This window comes from Arvicola amphibius, chromosome 5 (genome assembly GCF_903992535.2).
Source record: "Arvicola amphibius chromosome 5, mArvAmp1.2, whole genome shotgun sequence".
Taxonomy (NCBI): Eukaryota; Metazoa; Chordata; class Mammalia; order Rodentia; family Cricetidae; genus Arvicola; species Arvicola amphibius.
Genome location: NC_052051.1, coordinates 125,907,293 through 125,926,703, shown reverse-complemented (window position 1 = coordinate 125,926,703; position 19,411 = coordinate 125,907,293). Strand labels below are relative to the sequence as shown.

At 46.9% G+C, this 19,411-nt stretch overlaps 1 protein-coding gene across 2 annotated transcripts in view; it reads right to left on the bottom strand.

Annotated features, from left to right (window-relative positions):
- The window catches only part of Tnfaip8 (TNF alpha induced protein 8), a 110,810-nt gene that overhangs the window by 29,043 nt on the left and 62,356 nt on the right, over nt 1-19,411 (bottom strand). The window contains exon 1 of one of the 2 annotated variants that reach the window (XM_038330563.1): nt 9,718-9,860. The exons of the other annotated variant lie outside the window; for it this stretch is intronic. Coding sequence (XP_038186491.1) covers nt 9,718-9,790 — 73 coding nt within the window. The 5' untranslated portion in view covers nt 9,791-9,860. Of the gene's footprint in view, nt 1-9,717; nt 9,861-19,411 lie in introns of those variants that run through there. 2 annotated transcript variants of the gene reach the window in all.

The following is a 19,411-nucleotide window of genomic DNA, read 5'->3' as shown; positions in this document are numbered from 1 at the left end:
ACTTCTGTTGACAGCTACCCAGGAGATGACTCTTTCATCATCGCCTTCTCAAGAATCTGGGCCCAGCGTTTGGACCTGTGATCTGAGGAGGGGTGTATTTTCATCCTAGCTATTTCAAAACTGACTTACCCAATGTTCATTTTAACCCCGGAAAGAAAGAAAAAATCATTTGCGAAGCGCCTCACTGTCAGGGGAACTGTTGGTACACTACCATTTTAGTTTGACAGGAGAATTCTGGAGAAGGAAAGAAAAGGTTGCTTCGTAGCTTTTCATGAAAGGTGCTGGGAGGTTCACTGTGTGAACGTGGTCAGCAGGCCTGGGCAGGGTTCTGCCTTGGGGTGTCATTGTGAGTCTCCTTATTTACTTAGCTCCTAAATGAAACTGTACATTGACATCATCTCCCAGTTTCTCTCCAGGAGCGAGCCGTGTAACGTATTTCTGCTGGCATATGACAACAGTCCTCTATCTTCATTACAGAACAAAACTGACATTTCTCAGAGTGCTTCAGAGCGTCTCAATCTTACTGAGCATGTGGAAAATTGCAGTCCGAAGAGCTCTAGGTTAGATGCCAAGACTAGAGCACCCTGGCAAAGGCCATCAGTGGCTTCCCACGATATACAACTTATGCCAGAAGTAAACACATGGGAAGAGAGAAAATGAAGGCACCAGGGAAAAAAGGAATAAAGGAAAATTTTCTTGTTCTCAAGGGGGGCAAAGGTCTTCAGAGCACAAAGACCTGTCTGGTGCTATGATACAATACGAAATCAACACTATCTTCATCTCTGGCTCCCGGCCCAGTGTTGCTAAAACCCTGGGAATTTCCTAAGTGACAAGAACATCTATTCTTATATGTTCTAGGTTCACTGTTTCTGTCACAAAGGTCCTAAGTGAGAGAAGCCACTCCTATTTACCACCACAAACTCTTACCCGTTTATGTGAATGAGGCAACTCAGAGAATAAGGACTGGTTGCCGCTGAACCAACCAAGATACAAGAGGAGGGAACTCCGTCTAGAGAGGGAGAGGAGCTGGAGACTGGGTTCAGCCTCCCAGGGCTAATGAGCAGACCCCTGGTGGAGGTACTTAGCTAGTAGCCCTGGAGGCACAGACGTGCTTAGGGTCCTGTCCCAACCCTTTCCTTGGTATTTCTTCAGTTTGGCTCTAATTGTGTGGGTTCCTTTATTATAAGCCAGACACTTTCCTGAGTGTTTGAGCTGTTGTAGCTTGTGGGAAAACTTTTTCTGCCCATTTTACATTTATTTTTCCCCCCTTGGCTATCTTTACCTGTTACCTCTATGCACTGGGTTCATCTGGTGATGCCCCAGAGGCCTGCAGACCTGCTCCCCAGATTCCCCTCCGTACTGAGGGGAGGCGCTGGGATGGACAAAATGACAGGAGTCTGTTGGTAAGACTCGGAAAACACATGAAAGGGAAATCATGGGCGCTTAGGAGGACTGGGTACTTACAGCAGGAGAGTCTTCATTCGTCCATTCAATAGCAGCCGAATGCCCAATCCCACCCCACCCCAATGGCCTCCTCAAGCTTCAGCTCCCTGGTTTACTTGAGTCCAGCTTCACTCAAGGCCCCAAACGGAGGCAAAGCATTCTCTCTAACATTCCTTCAGACTCACTGGCCGTTCCTTCCACGGACTCCCCTCCCGACTTCCAGAGCCCATTCTCCTTGGGATTTACTCCTTTCACTGGTGTGAGTCTATTTCTGTTTCCTATACCAGTTCTTTCTATCCCCCGCCTGTAAAAAAAAAAAAAAAAAAGGTTGCTTTCGGAAAACTAAACCCATGGTCCAGCCTTTTCTTTCTCCACACACTTCCTCACAGAGTACAGAGAGCAAGCAACCTCTCCACCTGACTTTGCTCCTCAATATTTATAAGGCTAAACCTTGTTTATCACTAGAGGACTCATTCCCTCTAGAGTCTATGTATGAGGCTAAGTGAAGCTGCTATTTTCAAAACCATTAACATGGTGGCAGGGAACCAAATCTGATAACATAGGCCTTGCGGTGTTACTGATTCCCAAAGCAGGACTGCTACTGATTCGCTCTCCACTCAGTAATGACTCACAAGGACACTACAACCCCTCCAGCTGACTCTTCAATGCTGGTAATCCATCAGAACAAGAGTCAACACTTCCTCTGTCATGGTCATTGTCTGTCAAGGGCTATGGAAAACAGTAGGCTACTGTCCCTCAGCTACTTCCTAAAAACAAATGTTCTGACTCCCAGAATGCAGCAGGCTTGTAGGCTTCTGGGAGGCGAGGCTGTGGGATGGGCATCTGTTCCTGCAATGGCGTACTCCAGGTCAGGCACTGACCCCTTCCCCACCCACACACATACAGCACATTCTCCTGAAGGCTGCCCCACCCGACCAGCGCTCCCAGTAACTGATTCTTCTTAAATGGACATCCTTAAGGGGATGAAAACAAGTGAGCTCACTGGTTAAGGCTCTCCTTTGGTCTGTCCCTTTCACACCGAGGACCTATTTGTAGAGCTAAATATTACTTAATAGTGCCTTTTCTCTTATTCTCACTGGAGAAGGTTGAATGGAAACATTTCATTTGTTCAAACGTTCCATTTAGGCTTTTAAACTTCTCCAAAAGGCAGTGGGTGACATCTATACAAACAGATTACTCTCCTGTTTCAAGGAGGTTTCATGGCCTGAAGCCAGAGACCATGTTTGCACACGTCCTCATTTGTCAAACACGCTAGGGAAAGAGGGTGGAAGAAGGCTGGCGGGTGGGCACTGCCAACCTCGGTGCTGCTCTCCAAAATGAAAAGTTTAGAAAGAAAAATGTGCGAAGCGATGCTGCTCCAACCCCCAATCACGGCGGGTGATTCTACAACGCGCTCACAGTGAGGATTATGTTAATTACAAACGTTTTGCTAGACAGACCTCTCTAAATAGTTAGCCGTGCACAGGGCCTCAGTTTATTCTAATTCATTTGTGGTACTATTTTAGGGACGAACCGCATTATGTACCCTGCTCGTTTCACCAATTTCCAGATTGTTAGCGTCATCTGCGGAACAGAAATGTCCACAAATAAAAGGCTGGGGCACATTTCTGACTTTTGTATCGTGTTGAGATGAAATCACCGGATCCTGAGATTTCTTTCCTGGCTACGTTTCTCTTCCGCCCACCCACCCTTTGGCTACTTCCTGGATTACTAATGGCCAGGAGCAGGGGATTTAATCATCCGTGCTCTCCTGACAGTTCAGTGGCATCATAATCCAAGAACAACAGAGGCATGGTGCATCATCAGGCTGGTAAAAGTTTCAGAGGTGTGTGTGGGGAGCCTCGATTGTACCCCAGCTTTTAGAAGTCGGAGAACCAGGTAAACGAAAGGCCAGCGAACAGCTCCCTGGAGAGGAAAGAATGTGCCCCATCCCGAAACAAATTTTCTCCTTCTAGTCCTTGTCAGCACACTGTACTCTAAAGCGAATGACTGCAGTAATGGTAAGGGATAACGGTGTCAAAGTCCGGCCTTCAGGAGAGACTGCCATGCCTGTTAAATTATGTACGACATCAAGGTCAGGCTTACTAAGTACGGGCACCGTATCATAGCCAACCTCATCACTACCTGGCCTTGCCATTCCCTCTGCCAAGCCTGGGCTGTAAAGAGAAGATACAAGGAGGTAGCTGGCAAGGCAATGAATGAGAACATGGAAGTGCCACACCCCATGGGTCTGGAACAGTGAGAATCGACAGCATACGATGCCCAGAGTATACAGCATTACAGGGGTCCATTCCCACAGAAGAGGATTCTAGGAAGCCACCACCATAAACTGAGTCTTCTCCTCAATTATAAATACTTGACCGGCGAAACTGTGAAACTTCTAGAAGAAAACCTTCAGGATAAAGAAAGAGAAAGGGGCGTCTGGGGTGAGGAAGCAAAAGCAAACAGATGAGAACAGCAAGCGGCAAAGGCTTCTGTGGGGCAAAGGACACCATAAAGACATAACTTACAAAACAGAAACTATCTGCAAACCATTCATCTGACGAGATACAAGGGACAGACAACTGTAACGTGCAAGGAAGTCGAGTAACTCAATGGTGAAACCTCATGTCACCCAACGAAAACCCAGAAGACCTGTCTGAATGTGTGCTTCCTCAAACAAATGACCAACAAATACATGAAAAGGTATTTGCTCCACACCTGCCATCAGGGAAGCACACCTGGAACCGGCAGTGAGAGCCACCACCTCAGTTACAGTGGCTGTCGCCAACGGGAAAACAAAAACAAATATGCTGGCAAGTATTTTAATAAAAAAGGAATTCTTATACACTATTGGTAGAAATACAAATCAATACAGCATTACACAACACAGTATGGAAGTTCCTCAGAAAAACAGAGGAGATACAATTACCATATGACCCAGCAATCCCACTGACAGAGTGCTTATCCAAAGGAAATAAAATCAGAATGCCAAAGAAATGACTGAATGCCCATATTGAACACCACACTTTCTAATACGCAAGATATGGGATCCACATTGTTCACTGAAAAATGAATAAAGAAAATGTGATATGAGGACAAAATGGAATACTTTTAAGTCATAAAAATAAATGGATTCCTGTCATTTGTGGCAATGTGGCTAGACCATTTTATATTTGGTGTAGTAAGCAGACACAGAAAATCAAATGTCACATGTTGTCACATGGTCAAGTACAAAAATACATCACACAGAAGGAATAAGTCCCAGGGGTCTACAGCCTGGAGGTGACGACAGTTAACAAGAACATCAGCTAGCTCTAGAAAGCAGCTCCTGTCCTTGGATTCCTCTGTGTTTGTAGGAGGCAGACCCCTGCAATGCTGGCTTCTAGATCTCCTGCACTTGGGCTGGACAGAGGCACTGGAGAGTGACCTGGGCAGCTGCCTCTGGCAAGAGGCAGCAGAGAGCGTGAGCCAGAGCCTCTGTCTCCCCCACTTCTGACTTCTCTAGGGCACAAGTAGATCCAGGCTACAGAGACTCTTCCTGAACCCCAAGCTTATGTGGATGGACGAGGGGTGGGTTTAGACGTGGCTGGAGCTTTTACACGAGGGTTGAAGGAACACATTCTACAGTTAGTGGGGTCTCTGTTCAAATCCCGGTTTTACCTTTCCTAACTTCGGGTACAGTTATTTTCTGTTTGAACTGAAGCTGCTTAGCTGCCAACTGGGATGGACACAAAGGACCGTGACACAGCATGCAAGAGAGTACGCCCAGCACAGAATCTAGTGTAGGAAAGAACTCCGCACAGCCTAGCTTCAGTGCCGCTTCTCTGTGTTCAAGGAAATACACGATGCTGGCCAGTTACTGAGACCCTGACACCATGCTTGTTTTGTCTTTGCTAATAAGAATACCTGTATGAAAATTTTAAGAAAATCAAAATAGGCTGTTCCTCTGGATTCAGAAGGGGCCATTTCGATTTCTAGAAAGAGGCGAGGCAACTTCTAAGCAATGCTCTTTCTTCAAGATTCTGCCATATCACATATCTCCATTTAAAATTCATCTTAACATCCACCGTTAGTTCCTTCCATATGAGATGCTCCCTCTTTGGTGTCAGGGGTTCAGGAAGGGAAAAAATGTATAACCTTATTGTCAAAAAGTTCATAATAAAGTGCAGGCAAATGGAATGAATTATTGTTAACACAGGGTGAAAACAGTGCGTATTGGATAAGCCTAGGATACCAGGGAACAGGCCGGAAGAGCATTCTCTGCAAAATGGGTGTACTTGGAGGCAGAACCCACTTGAGGCAGAACCACAGCCATCACAGCCGGGCTGTTGAGAGGAAGTAACTGAACAGAGTACTGCTGGCCAAATGCTGGGGTAGATTGTTGCAGTCGAGGGGATGCAAATTAGAACTTCCCATTTTGCAACAGGTCTCCTTATCACAGTTGAAAGACTCAGACTTCCGCTTCCCAGCACTGGAATCAGAAGCACCCTCTCCCCCGGCAGCAAGGGCAGGGACTCTCAGTCAAGACCAATCAGATGGCTAAAATCTGGGACCTAAAAACCTAAATAGTCAGAGGTAGTGATGGCAGTGGTGGCAACTTCACCAGATGGTCCTTGGGTTCTGACTGTGCTCCCTAGTACATCCTGAAAGCCTGGGTTTCGAGCCTGCTAGTGGGTGCTGTGGATCTGATCTCAGGGTTCCCCGCAAGCTTATGTTCAAAGGCCGCCAGTGGCACAGCTAGAAGATGGTGCAGGGTTTCAAGTGAGCGGAGGGTGCCAGGGTAAGACTGTGGCCAGTTCTCTGTGATTTCCTGGACACCACATTCACGGTTTTCCTCATGATAAGCGGCCAACAGCACAGACCCAAGGCAAGAGGCCCATCAATCATGCCCTGAAACCTCTAACACAGCAAGTCAAAATAAACCCTTCAACCAGAGAGATTCCTACCTGCAGTCCTAGCATCCACAAGCCTAGAACGTGTTTTTAAAGGAAAGTTCATTTTAAAGGACGGATAAGTAATGTTTAAAACTGGACAAAGTGATGGGAATAAGCTTTATAAACAAGGCATCCATTTATTCTATGGTATTTAAGAGTACCCCTCTCTGTAGATTCTGGAGACAGAGGTGGAGGGTGAGACATTTTGGCTTAGGAGACTGCAGCCTGGAAGGGAGGTTACCCAGTGTGGGGTGTAGCAACAGAGGTAAGGACAGGAGTTCTGAGAACAGGCAACTGGGGGTTTTGGTTTAGATAAGGGAGGAGTTGGTTCAGAAACAGCTTCTCCGAAGAGCTGGTCAGGAAAAGGACTCAGATAAAGAAAACGGTGCTAGGGCAGAAACGTGGCAAACACTAGTGTCCTAGAACGGGGAATGGGAACTCATCTAAGCGTGGAGGGGAAGGAACCAAGAAAGACTGTGTGGAGGGCCACAGTGGAAGGGTGTCATGCTGGAGTATCAAAGACACCTGCTCCATGGCTTGGCGCGTGTGGCTGTCAGTCTGCAAGCAGGAGGTGGCCTAATGGCCACCATGTTCACTGTGAAATATCGAAAACAGTGAGGCAGGAATGACCTAGGTTAGGGGGTAAAGGGAAATGGCTCGTGTGGGCAATGAAGCAGAGAGCTGTGCTCTCCTGCCAGCCAGCCCTCAATTCTCTCCCAGGTCCTCAGAAAGCAATGATAGCTTTCACATTTCCACTACCCAAACCCTGATTGATTCTCAAGGCAAAGGAGTCTTGGATTCTTCAGTGCTTATGTCTAAATCATCCTCAGTGATCTCAACTATCATTCATTTTTACTACGTTCATAATTAAGCAACATACTCAACAGGAAGCAACTAAATGCCAAATATGTGGATATTAATTGTCTCCTCAGGAAGCCCATATCCACAAGAAACTGTTGACATCCTCTTTTCGAAGGCATTCTCCTCCTTAATAAACTGGCTGCTTCCTGTTCACTTTATGGCTAGATATTGCAAACGCTTTCTCCTTCATAGCAAATCCTGAAGGCTTTTTTTTTTTTTTTTTTTTAAATCATGTTAAGCACAGTCACATACTGGCAAACAGGCAAAATGAAAGCACTTCTTCAGGAGGTGACCATAGGCGGGAGCTACTGCTGGCACAGAGCCAAGGGCATTCTACACTACGAGAGCTGAACAATCTCCGCAGTCATATTCGTCCACGTTCATGCGCATGCTTGGATAAATGGGCCTCTAAGGACTTCTACTTCTGACGGCATGGTTTTCGGATTCGCCCCCCCCCCCCCCCCCCCCCCCCGGTGAAAGTGCCCTAGTCTCTTCCTAGGGTTCGGAATACTGAATCAGAAGTATCCACCACTACAACAAATGGGATGGGAAGCACCCACAGGCAGTCTTCTTGCAATTCAAAGAGTGTGAAGGGCTCCTGATGATGACCTCTCACTAAACAAGACAGACAAGGCTGCCCCCAGGGGGGAAAAAACCCACAAACTGTAAGTGAAGGGAGGTAGGGAAGGTTGGGATCAGGGAGGAGAAACAGCAAGAAAACTGAGTGGTGATAGACTAAGTGAGGGGTTGGAGTCCACAAAACAGCAGCCTGGCAGATACACCACACACACACACACACACACACACACACACACACGCGCGCGCGCGCGCGCGCGCACGCACTCACAGGCACACTCTAACACACATCCTAGCACAAGCTTCAATGCATCAATCTGGTCACTAAAGGAATAGACCAGTTTTCCTCAGACTTGGTTTAAAAAAAAAAAAAACTTACCCTAAGTGCTATCAATTTAAAATTCTAGCAGCTCAGGTTAATTTAAAAGAAACAAACATTCTGGATTTCCTCTAAAATGCAGAGGGCAAAGGGTGTGCGGCAAGTAACCACTGCAGGCACGGGCAGGCGAGGAACAACTGAAAGGCGCCCACCACACCACAGTTTCCGTGTGGCTGCCTGCAAACTCACAGCCAGAGCCAGCCACAGGAGGCGAGACTGTGGAAGAAGCTAGAGGGAGGTGTAATACAGGTGACCTGGCAGTTTTCATCCCCCAACCCCCAACTCCTTTCCTAAAAGACAGGGAATAACAGGCCCGGAAGAAAACGCTAATCGAAGTGCTATGCAATTTACAAAAAAAAGTTCAGGAATGACTTCTCAGCCCAGCTCCTATTTCCTTTGACTACTTTTGACGTCGTGTAAATTGCACAAAACAGAAAAACAGCCATCAGCACAAAGCTCTTGGTACAGAGGCCAACACAGGGAGACACCCTGCTTCAAAGCCACATCTCTCCTAGCTGTCACTTCTCATGCTGGCTGGCCCGGATTTCTATTAAACAAGCCCTTTCAATGGGCAGTTTCCCTCATACTTCATAGCGAGGTACATGGGCCACGTCGAAAGGCCTACATTGCAAAATGTAGAACTTTTCTTGCTCAGTTGCTGCCCGAGGAGCTGTGGCTGACTTGCAACTTAGCAGTCTCCAAGATGCTAACTGAAAAGAACGGGGGATTTCACAACCTTGAACACCCCCACCCACTAATTTCCCCCAGCCACCTCTACTCCCACCCCCATGTACAAGTGGACTTTTGTATACATAAAGTTCCAGGAAACAAAGCACACAAACACTCATACACAAATAAACTCCCAAGCTAACACCAGCTATAATAGTGTTTTGGTTGGAGCTTTTCCAGGCCTGTCACCAGCTCTGTTAGCAGTAAATGAAACTCTTGCTTTTGCAAAGACAGAAAGGGACAACCTCTCCTATTTCAAATGGTAAAAAGGGGCCCCCTCACATCTTTGGGTCCCCAGCAAAACGAACTGCAGAAGAGCTGGCAAAACAAAACAAAAAAGAACATATTCCCCAAATAAAGAGCTTTCACTTCTTTCCTCACTCAGCTTCCCCTTTTAGCCGGAAACTCACGTCCCTTCCAATTTCTGACACCCCTTTTCAAGAAACCCGGACTTGGGCTGTTCCTGGGAATCCAGCTTTGGGCTGTCCCCAGGCAGGCGGCCCATTCCAGGCGCTTTTTTCTTTTTGTATTAACAGTCAAAGCTCGCTTTCTCCTTTCGAGAGAAATCTGAAAAGCAGCCTTGGTGGGCAGGCTTGGCTAGGTCTGATGCTGGGTCCCTTGCCTCTTAACCGCCTGCCTAATGGGACAGGGCTGCACACTGGGCTCTCCGCGTCCAGCCAGGCTGGAGAGAGACAAAGTTCCACACCGCTTGCTAGCTGTTCCCATCAGCGCCTGCTCCCGCCTTCCTCCACATTCCTGCGCTGAACTTGGCGAGCCGAGCGGCTGGCGTACCTTCCTTGGGCTCCTCCGCCTCGGAGAGCATGCTGTCGGGGTGCACAGCCGCAGACGCCACCGCCGCGGACATGGACGTGAGGCTGCGAGGCTCCCAGACGAGAGCGATGCGCGCGGGCGGCGGGACGCGGTGGGAGGAAGCCGCTGAGATCAGAACCTCCCGAGGCGGGCGGCTGGCTGCGGGAGGGATTTTCAGGGGAAAGTTCCGCAGGAGTGACGAATCGCGCGGGGCTGGGCCACAGGAGTCCGCCCCCGAGGGGCCGCCGCGGGTGGAGGCGACCCGGCAGGTGGGGCCCAGCGCAGGAAAGGTGCCCTGGACGGAGGTGCGGGGGCAGAAGTGCACTGGGGCAAGCTCGTACTGCATCTGGGGGTAGCACTTCTGATACTCCCTGTCTTAGACTTTGACATGAAAACTCTTTTCGGGGCTGTTATTTCTTTTTTTTTTTTTCAGGGTAGTGGTACAGATGCTGTTGCAAGCGTTTGGAAGAGTCCCGTTCTCAAGGCACAGACTTCACCACTGCCAGGAATGGTCTCTACGAAAGTAGGACAGGATGGGCAGAAGCCCCCCTTGTGCGTGGCTGGCTCCCTCTAACCAATGCTGGGAGTTAAAGGCCTCTCTGGCTTTGGGAAATGCTGACAGACAGGAGATAAAAGGCCAAAGGGCAGGAGGGCCCTGAGCACAGCAGCCATCCTGCCCTCCCCCTCCTCACCTGGCTCTTACTACAGACTCAGAGGAAGTCCTCTTAGCCCTGGGGTGGCCCCGATTTGCCCTTCAGAGAAGTGGGTATATCAGCTTCCGCCACTCTACCTGTCTTGCGGAGGTTATTTATTTTACCAACCCTTGTTTTAGCACCAATCCTAGGGTGAGGGGCCTCAGGTAACATTCCTGAAAGGAAAATACCCCAAAAGAAGGAAACACCCAACTGGAGATTATGCGGAGAGGTACATTCTTTAAGAAATGTCTTTTCCAGCTGCCTTCCTTTTCCTTATATCTATTTTTATATGGAGGGGGCAGGCTCTATGGTCAATTTAATGAAAGAACTATTTGAGAACTGCCTAGGTTTCTCAAATCTGGGTTTAGATTTAGCTCTGCTATTTATTATTTATACGGCCTTAAGCAAAATAATAATAATAATAATAATTAACCTCTCAAGCATCCATTTGCTCATCTATAAAATAAAGTAATATATAATTCACAGATGCGTCTGGTATTGCAGCCGGTACTATAAACAAAGCAATTTGATAGAGTAAGTGCTACACACGGGTTATCATTAACTATTGCGCCTTATGACAATAAATTTTTGTAAAGGATATTCTTGCCTTTTACTTCAACATTAAGTTTAAACAGTACCAATTCTATTCACAGGCAAGGGGATGTTATAAATAGTAACATAAGGCCTAATATTAAATCAGTTCCTATTGACGGGTGATTGATTCTAACATGCCTAAGACCCTTCCAGAATTTTATATCAATTTTATTGAAAGGGCAAGGTGAACCAAGACATAATAGCCAGAGGGAAGAAAGAAACATCTGGAAAATATCAGTGCTGTGAAAGCCTACGGAAACTGTACATGCTTGGAAAAGAATAATGGGCTGCACCCTCCTGAAAATCAAGGTTACTATGGTCCCCTTTGCCCCACATCCTAGTGCTGGTCAGCCTATGCTCCCTAATTTTAGGTTCACGGCAGACACAGGCTGAGATAAAGATGGAGCTGGTTCTGAATGGAAAGAAATGCTCCCTTGCCCGTCACACACAGCCTTGCCTGTCCTTCTGAGGAGTCCCTCTGGCCTTCCCTACCCTACAGCCTCTGGCCTTGCTCTCGGCCTCCGCAGGCCTGATGTCCACGGATGTCCACCGGGGGCTCTGAGGAACCTCGTCACGGCTGTGTGCTACACAAATGAGATCCCTTTTGTCAATCTACGGCTGGGGTGAAGCAGCACCTTTCCCAAGATGAGGTGATGATTACGCAAATGAGGACTGCCCAGCTTCCACATTCATCTGCCCCAAACACAATGACTTTCTCACTTCCTTCAGGAAGTGCCCCTTTATGTAATATTTATTAAATGTCATTTACAAGCCCAAGGACATGCAAACCTCCTAAAGTCTGTTAGGCAGAAATCCTTAATACCCTGCTTGTTTTTACACGGGTTCACAAAACGGCCTTCAGCCCAGCCCAGGTTAGCCAAGGAGAACGAGTGCTGAATGAACAGTTTGAATGAATGCTGCCACAGCAGTCCCGTAATCAACTTAGTGTCCTGTTAACAGCCCTGCCGATCTTTGAACAGTCACCAGGATCCTCAGGAAACCTCCAGAGAAACTTTTTTTTTTATTCAAATACAGTCCAGCGGTCACCTTGGGGAAGAATGTCCCCAGATCAAATTCAGGAACAAAGGATGCCCGGCTTACCTAAAAAGACTGTAGATGATAAGCACACCATAACCTTAGAGCCGTCTGCCCTGGGCAAACTATTCTGCTTCACGCCTCCAACTTGCAAAATTATGGCAATGGACAACTGGACCTCCAGGGCTCTCATCTCCTCATGCTACTTCCAAGTGAATAATTGGTAGTGTTGATTTTGCTGGAATTTTATTCTAAGTGGGTTGGGCTAGTCATCGTGGCTCATACTCCAGGACACCACAGGGATCTGCTACTGCCTCTCTGACCATTCATTGTTGTCTTTTGGAGACGGGGGTTCATGGATTTCCAGGTTGGTCTGAGATTTGTTAAATGACCAAGTATGACCTTGAACTTCTGATTCTCCTGCTCTCACCCCCAGTGTGCTGGGATTGTAGGCTTGCACCACCATGTCTAGTCTATGTGGGTCTGGAGATCGAACCCAGGGCTTCATTCATTCCAGGCAAGCGCTTTACCAGCTGAGCTATATCTCCAGCCCTGTATTTATTCCTGTATGCTTGAGAAACAGCCCAGCATCCTTACTTGAGCAATAAGCTCAGAATTCACATTAACCATCCATTGTAGATCACCTAATATAAAATAGCAACTAAACCGGCAACGTTTCAGACCTAGAAAAAGGCATACTTAAATACAATGTTGCATTCCTACACCTCTGCAAAAATGAAACTTTCCCATCTAGATCAGTGTGGGAGGATCTGAAACCCTGAAACGGTTCTGATCATTTTTCCCTTGATTCGGACATTACCCAATATTTACACAAGTCACATATATATGGGTCTCCCTTAGCTGGAGCTTCCTCTTATAATTTTGATAATTCTGGACCACAGATTAAATGAATTCCTCCCAAGGTACTTTTGGGTCTGTGAAAAACTTATTAACGCCAACCCAACGTAACTAAGTCGTAGTAAGCTAACTGAATCTCGGGCAACAGGACAAGGCTCTTTTCCATGGCACTCGAGTGAAGCTGGTTTTAAAAGAAAAGAAGAGGTAGTTGCAGCCTGGGCTTTAGGCCCTTTGGATTTCAGAGACCCAGGTGCCTCTGAAGAATGAGTAGATTGGAGAATCCTCAGTGCAGAGGGCCAGCGAGTCCAAGTGGGAAGAGCCGGCATGGCTACTTAGAGGTGTCCTGCTATCATACTCCCCAGCAGACTCAAGGAGGGTCTGGTCATCGGCAGTGAAGATCAGGTACCTCTGCCAGCCACTCCTGTCCTGGGAACTGCTGGCTCAGAAGCAGCTCGGATCAGACCATCAATGTGATTATTTTTACTTCTGCCCTGGTGTCACAGTGCTGAATCTGAACATATAAAGTTGTAGATCACAAAATGGCTATTTACAGAGTATTCAAAATGACCTTCTTCTGTTTAACTCTGAGGCTGTCCTCAACTTTGCTATTACCTGTCATCAGAGACTCCCCAAAACCACTGGGTGGTGGTAGCGTACACCTTTAATCCCAGCACTCGGGAGGCAGAGGCAGGCGGATCTCTGTGAGTTTGAGCCCAGCCTGGTTTATAAGAGCTAGTTCCAGTACAAGCACCAAAGCTACAGAGAAACCCTGTCTCGAAAAACCAAAAAAGAAAAGAAAAGAAAGCAACAACAACAACAACAACAACAACAACAAAAAACCTCCCAAGATCTCTTTACAAAATTGACCTTTACACTGTCCTGAAGTGTGGAAAAGGCTCTTGGTTCTTGGTCCCATTTGGTTGGGGCTGAGGACCTTCCATCCAAGACAACATTCACACTGAAGCCTCCAAACCATGGGAAGGCCTCACTGGGTGTCTTTCCAGAACCCTCCTTGACCCATATCCTTGCTCTCAGCGCAGAAACAGGACTCGTTTAACAGTGGAGGCCATTTATGTACCTTCCAAGCAGGTGAAGCTCATGCTTCCTGTGGCCTTGTATGTTGATGAGCAGAGGGGCTAGGTTAGGGGTCTGAGCAACTAAGAAAGAGCAAGGAGGCGGGAAGAGAAAGGGGTACTGTCACCAGACTCTGGGAGTGTGTGCTTATGGGTAAATTCCATTCAGACTTTCAATGACAGTGCCAGCAAACCTTACATAACCATTAATGTTCTGGGTGTGAGCAAAGGGTTCTGAGGGAGTGAGAAGCGCTGACGCTGAGGTGCGCGCTGGCAGGCAGACAGCTATGCATCTGGTGCGCACTTGTTTCCTAGGATTCCATTGTTTGTTTCTGTTTCTCTCCTAAGAAATCATCCGTGCTAAAAAGCTTTGCGTAGAGAATCACAAAGCTCAGCGCACCCAAAGGCAAGCACGCGCGAGCACACACACACAGACACAGAGACAAGGTTGGAAAATACTGAAGGATTTGTGACTCCATGATCCTTTTCCTAGAATACTTATCAGTAATTCTTTTTATGTTTTCTGTTTGGAAACAGTGTTGGAGTTTATTAAATAGAGCTTTCACAGGGATCCAGTCTGGGTATTAATTTTAGGGGCGCCCCCGAGAGGTGCTTAGGAAAAGGGTACTATATACCTAAGAAATAGGTCTGGCTTCTCCAGAGACAGTGGCGCCACTGTGTTGTACAATAGACTGTAGGTATGACTTGGTGGCTCTGAAGTGACATTCTTCAAGGGGTTTCTAAGAAACTTTTCTATACCGTTTTTCTTCCTATGTGGTGTGGGAGGGGTGAAGGTGATGAGGTCAAAGGGTGGTTTCTGAGGTGCAGCGGATAGTGCAGGCTGGAAAGGAGGAAGACCAAATTCACAGGTCACATGACTCATTGTCATGTTACCATTTTGCTTGGAGAGTATAAAAAGGAATTCTACGTAGGCATTCTTCACTGCAAATTTTGTTAGTTATGTCAAAACTCTTGACTCTCGGTTAGTGGGAGAATTCAACTGCACTCCAAGCTGAGGGGCTCCTTTCTCTTTCCACGTTCTTTAAAATTTCCCTGCCTTCCTATTTTGCCTCAATCCTACTTCTCTGGAATTTGGTTTAGTCTGGGGGGGGGGGGGGGGTCGATGATGGCTGAAGATTGAATTTTTGAAACTTCACTGCTAAACATGAACAGAGACCCTATCTACTGAGGGATCAAATGTCTGAATCTGTCCTCGGCTTGGAGACTGGAGGATCTTCATTCAACAACAAACTAGCAGAAGGACACCATTACTATAGCTGTATTTAAAGTCACCCCTTGAGTTCTCTATATGTAACTAAAGAAAGACGGTTCTGCCCCCCACCCATCGCAGCCCCATTAGCCAGTCAGCAGGCAAGGCTCCTGAGGGCAGGCCACTCCACCTCCACCCCCTATTGGACCCTGTAATCTACAAGCTCCACTCTGCCCTCCCCAAACCCAACCACGGCAGCATCAGCAGCCCCCAGAGGCACAGACACCACCTGGACTGACTGGAGGAAGAGATGGGTAGATAGCAGCACAATGGTACATTCAACAACATAAAGAGCAAAATGGCACCACCAGAACCTCGTGGTCCTACAACAGCAAGACCCAAACATCCCAATGCAGAAGAAGCAGAAGCAAACGACCTTAAAAATAACTTTATGAAGATGATAGAGGCCCTTAAGGTGAAAATGAAAAATTTCCTTAAAGAGATAGGGGAAAAGAGAGAAACAAAAAGTTGGAAGAAAAGAGGTTCTATGACTTTTCAAGTCACGGACCTAAGGAGCAATGGACTCCAGGCCAGATGTGGGCTGAGCTTCCTTCCTGCCTCCCGCATGGGTCCTCCCTTCACAGAGGGATGCCTCAAAGAAGGCTACACTGGAAGGTCACCAAAGAGTTTACATCTGGCTGCAGTTCCAGCACAGACGGCTCTAATCCTTGTTCGCATGCTGAGATCACCACTCCAAATTAAAGCCACTCCAGTCTTGACATTTAGTGCTTTAAGTAAGCTATAAATTTAATAGCCTCTATTTATTCAGCTACATGAGTCCATAAATGTATTGGGCCCTTTTTTTAATTAAAAATTCAGTTGGGGCCCCAACTAAGCTTCCTTGGATATGAAGCCAAATCAGAACTAAGTGTGTGTGTGGGGGGGGGGGGGGGAACCACAAAAAACTCCAGACTCAATTTGGATTTCTTGGCCTTCTTATGGACAGCATAGCAGAGCTCATGCCGGCGGAGCCTTGCTTGGGTTAAAAGGGTTCTCCTCTAGTCGCTCTTTTTTTTTTAAAAAAAATTTCTCTACAAACAGGCAAATCATTAGGCCTCTATTTGCACATCTGTAAAATGGGAGTAATGCTACTTATGATCAGTGATGAAATGAGCCAAGAAGCTGGCCAGGTATGCAAACTATAGCACACCCCTTGTCTCATGCCCCCGTATTTTCATGAATGAGGCCAGACTGGTTTGGACTGTTCAGGAATGTCTGTTTGGAACCCTACATGCTGACCCAGATTGATGAGCTACAGAGAGTGAACGCAAGAGGGTTGTAATTCTTCCTCTGCCCAGGTTAACGGGGTCAAATGGGAAAGCCTCAGGGGAGGTCACAGAAAGGATTCAACAGATTGATGGGAAGGAATCAACTGAGTCAGGGCAGCACGGAGCCACATTGACTGAGGCATGCTGGCCCTCCTCAACTCAGGTGATCAACAGTCACAACCCAGGTGAACGACCGTCAGAAGCAACAGTCACAGGAGCTAAGTCTGTACGCAGCGTGAGCTGTCTCCCCTCTCACCTGCTGCCTCTCTCCTCCACCTCCTCTCTCACCTCTCTCCACCTCCTCCCTCACCTCTCTTAGCAGAGACACTTTCCATAGAAGACAGCCCCACTTAGAAAGCTCCTCTTTCTGGTGAGCCGAAGTCCAAGTTGAAGGGCAGCAACGAGAAAATTCTTTTCCTTCTAACCGCTGCCCCTACGTCCTTTACACTGAAGAAATGATTTTATGATGAGACAAACATAGATTTATAACTGAATTTTCTTCTTCAACAACTTAATAGAGAGCCCCTCACACTGGTTGGCTGGCTGGCTGGCTGGAGCAGCATGCAATCTGAGATTCTTGTGCAGCCTTCCAGCGCTGGCTGGCCACACACATCTGTAACTGATTACTGCGGAGCGTTCAGAAGCCAGAGAGGCTCTGCTCGGGACCTCCAGTGATAATCTCTTCTCTTCTCTATGTTGACTGGGAGGGGCTGGAGAACGACGCCAAGATATGTTGAGGAATGAGTCCCGAATGCAGAATCTCAGACTGCATCTGAACAGAGAAGGTCCCCCACCCCAAGTTTCTGAACAAAATCTGGAATCTCAAAGTCGTGTGCCACATGTGGAAATTTGAATCCAGACTCTTAGCCTGGGATCTGTTTGGCACTTTAACCTAACGTACAGTTGTCACGATCTGATTTTGACATCAGGTTTCGGACATGAGCAGAATCCAGGAGGTTCTGGCTGTGCACCAGGTGGTCACGGTTTAAGGGACAGAAAAGGCTGGTGGAGAAAGCCCGGGATAGGGTGGGCTTTCCAGGCAGAGTGGGCGAGGCTGACACTGGACAGAAAAACTCAGCAGGGGTAAAATGTGAAGTGAAGCAGAACTTATCCAAACAGGGTTGCGGGGCGAGGAGCTATGCTATGGATCACAAGTTTTTCCACTTGACTAGGTCAGGTTCTGAAACTGGTTTATTTAGTCAGCCCTTAAAGGGGAGCTATAGAAATATGTGTTAGTTGTGCCTCAGAGTATGGGGTACATGTTCTGACTCCCCACCTGGCCGTGCACACGCTACAGAATGTAATATTAAGCCTATTAATTCTGTAGAATAAAGTGAAAAATCATTAACTTTCTTAATTTGAAATCTATTGCCACTGACTTTTTTTAAACTACCAAGTTCAGCTAAGTCCCCTTACACGCCATTTAATTTTTTTTCCCGATTTCAGCTATACGTGATTGTTTCAAACAGATGCAAATAATTGGAAGGTAGCACATGGGCCACAGTCCAACCTAATTTAATCCTGGAGCATATGGTGATGCAGAGCTGGGACCTCACTGTTTCCTTCCTGACTCTCTCTCCGCACCTCTGCCTGACCTTTCACGCCGGTTGCCCTCATACATGAAGGGTGAGCACTACATTCAAGGCCATGTAGTTTTTTTTTAAAAAATTGATGGACATGTCTAACAGATGACTCAGCAGTAAAAGGTACTTGTCCTCAAGCCTTTTGGCTAGTTCAATCCCTAGAGCCCACATGGTGGAAGAGAACTGACTCCCTCAGATTGTCCTCTGACCTCCATGTACATAACACACACACACACACACACACGCATCCCACACACATGCACATGTGACCTATACACACACTATTAATAAATGTAAAGTGAAGAAAGAATGAGCATAAAATATCGACATACTAACTGCACATCTCTATGGAGCATGTTGTGATACGTTAGTGCATTGTATGTTGATAACAAAAGACACTTAGGCCACCCATCCTTGCCAACATTTTTCATTTCTTTGTATTGAGAAGATTCAAAAGCTTCTTTTGTAATCATTTTTAAGCTGTCTGTCTTCCCATGGCAAAATGTTTCAATAAAGAAACCAGCTACAGTTGGTCCCAAAGAAATCACAACCCATTCCCATGCTAGAAGCAACATTCGCTCAGTAAGTCTTAGAGAAATTAAGGGATAGGCTACCAGTCTTCAGTAACTTCCTGTGAGGTCTCCAGAATTAATACCAACTCTGTACCATTTTTACTTTACACACTACTCTAATGCGTCCCTGACTAAACCAGCACCTTAGACTCCCATTAGTTATAGTAGTGTGACCTAAAGCTGCTGGTAAGGACAGCTGAAGCTCTGGATGTCCACACAGGGTGTCTGTGTACCTCATTTGGGACACTACAATAAATAAACTCACAAGGGTGCCATGGCATCCTAGAATGGGGGCAAGGAGGGGAACAGAATAACATTCAATCTCTTGGGCAATGTGCAATACATGAGTGTTTGCCCAAGCCTGTTCACAGCAAAATGTCACACTGTGCTGTTTTTCGTGTGATGACATCATTTCTTTCTCAAGAAATGTGATAAACACAAGACTTCTGCACATGGGAATGCAGGACAGGAAATTAGGGTTGCAGGAGCCTATCTGATCTCAAAGCTGGAGAAATTGCGAGGTGACTCATGACAGACCCCCCCCTCACTTCACATTCCCAGCCTGTTCTTCATTATCCGCTCCAAGAAAACTTTACCCAGCGTTTCTTCCCCGGCTGATAGAATTCTGTACTTATTCAGTGGACAGCACTTCTTAATTTTATAGGAAAAAGTTCCTTTCTGGGACTCGGCGCTTGCTTTCTGTGGGTTCCCTGGTGGAGCTCCCATCA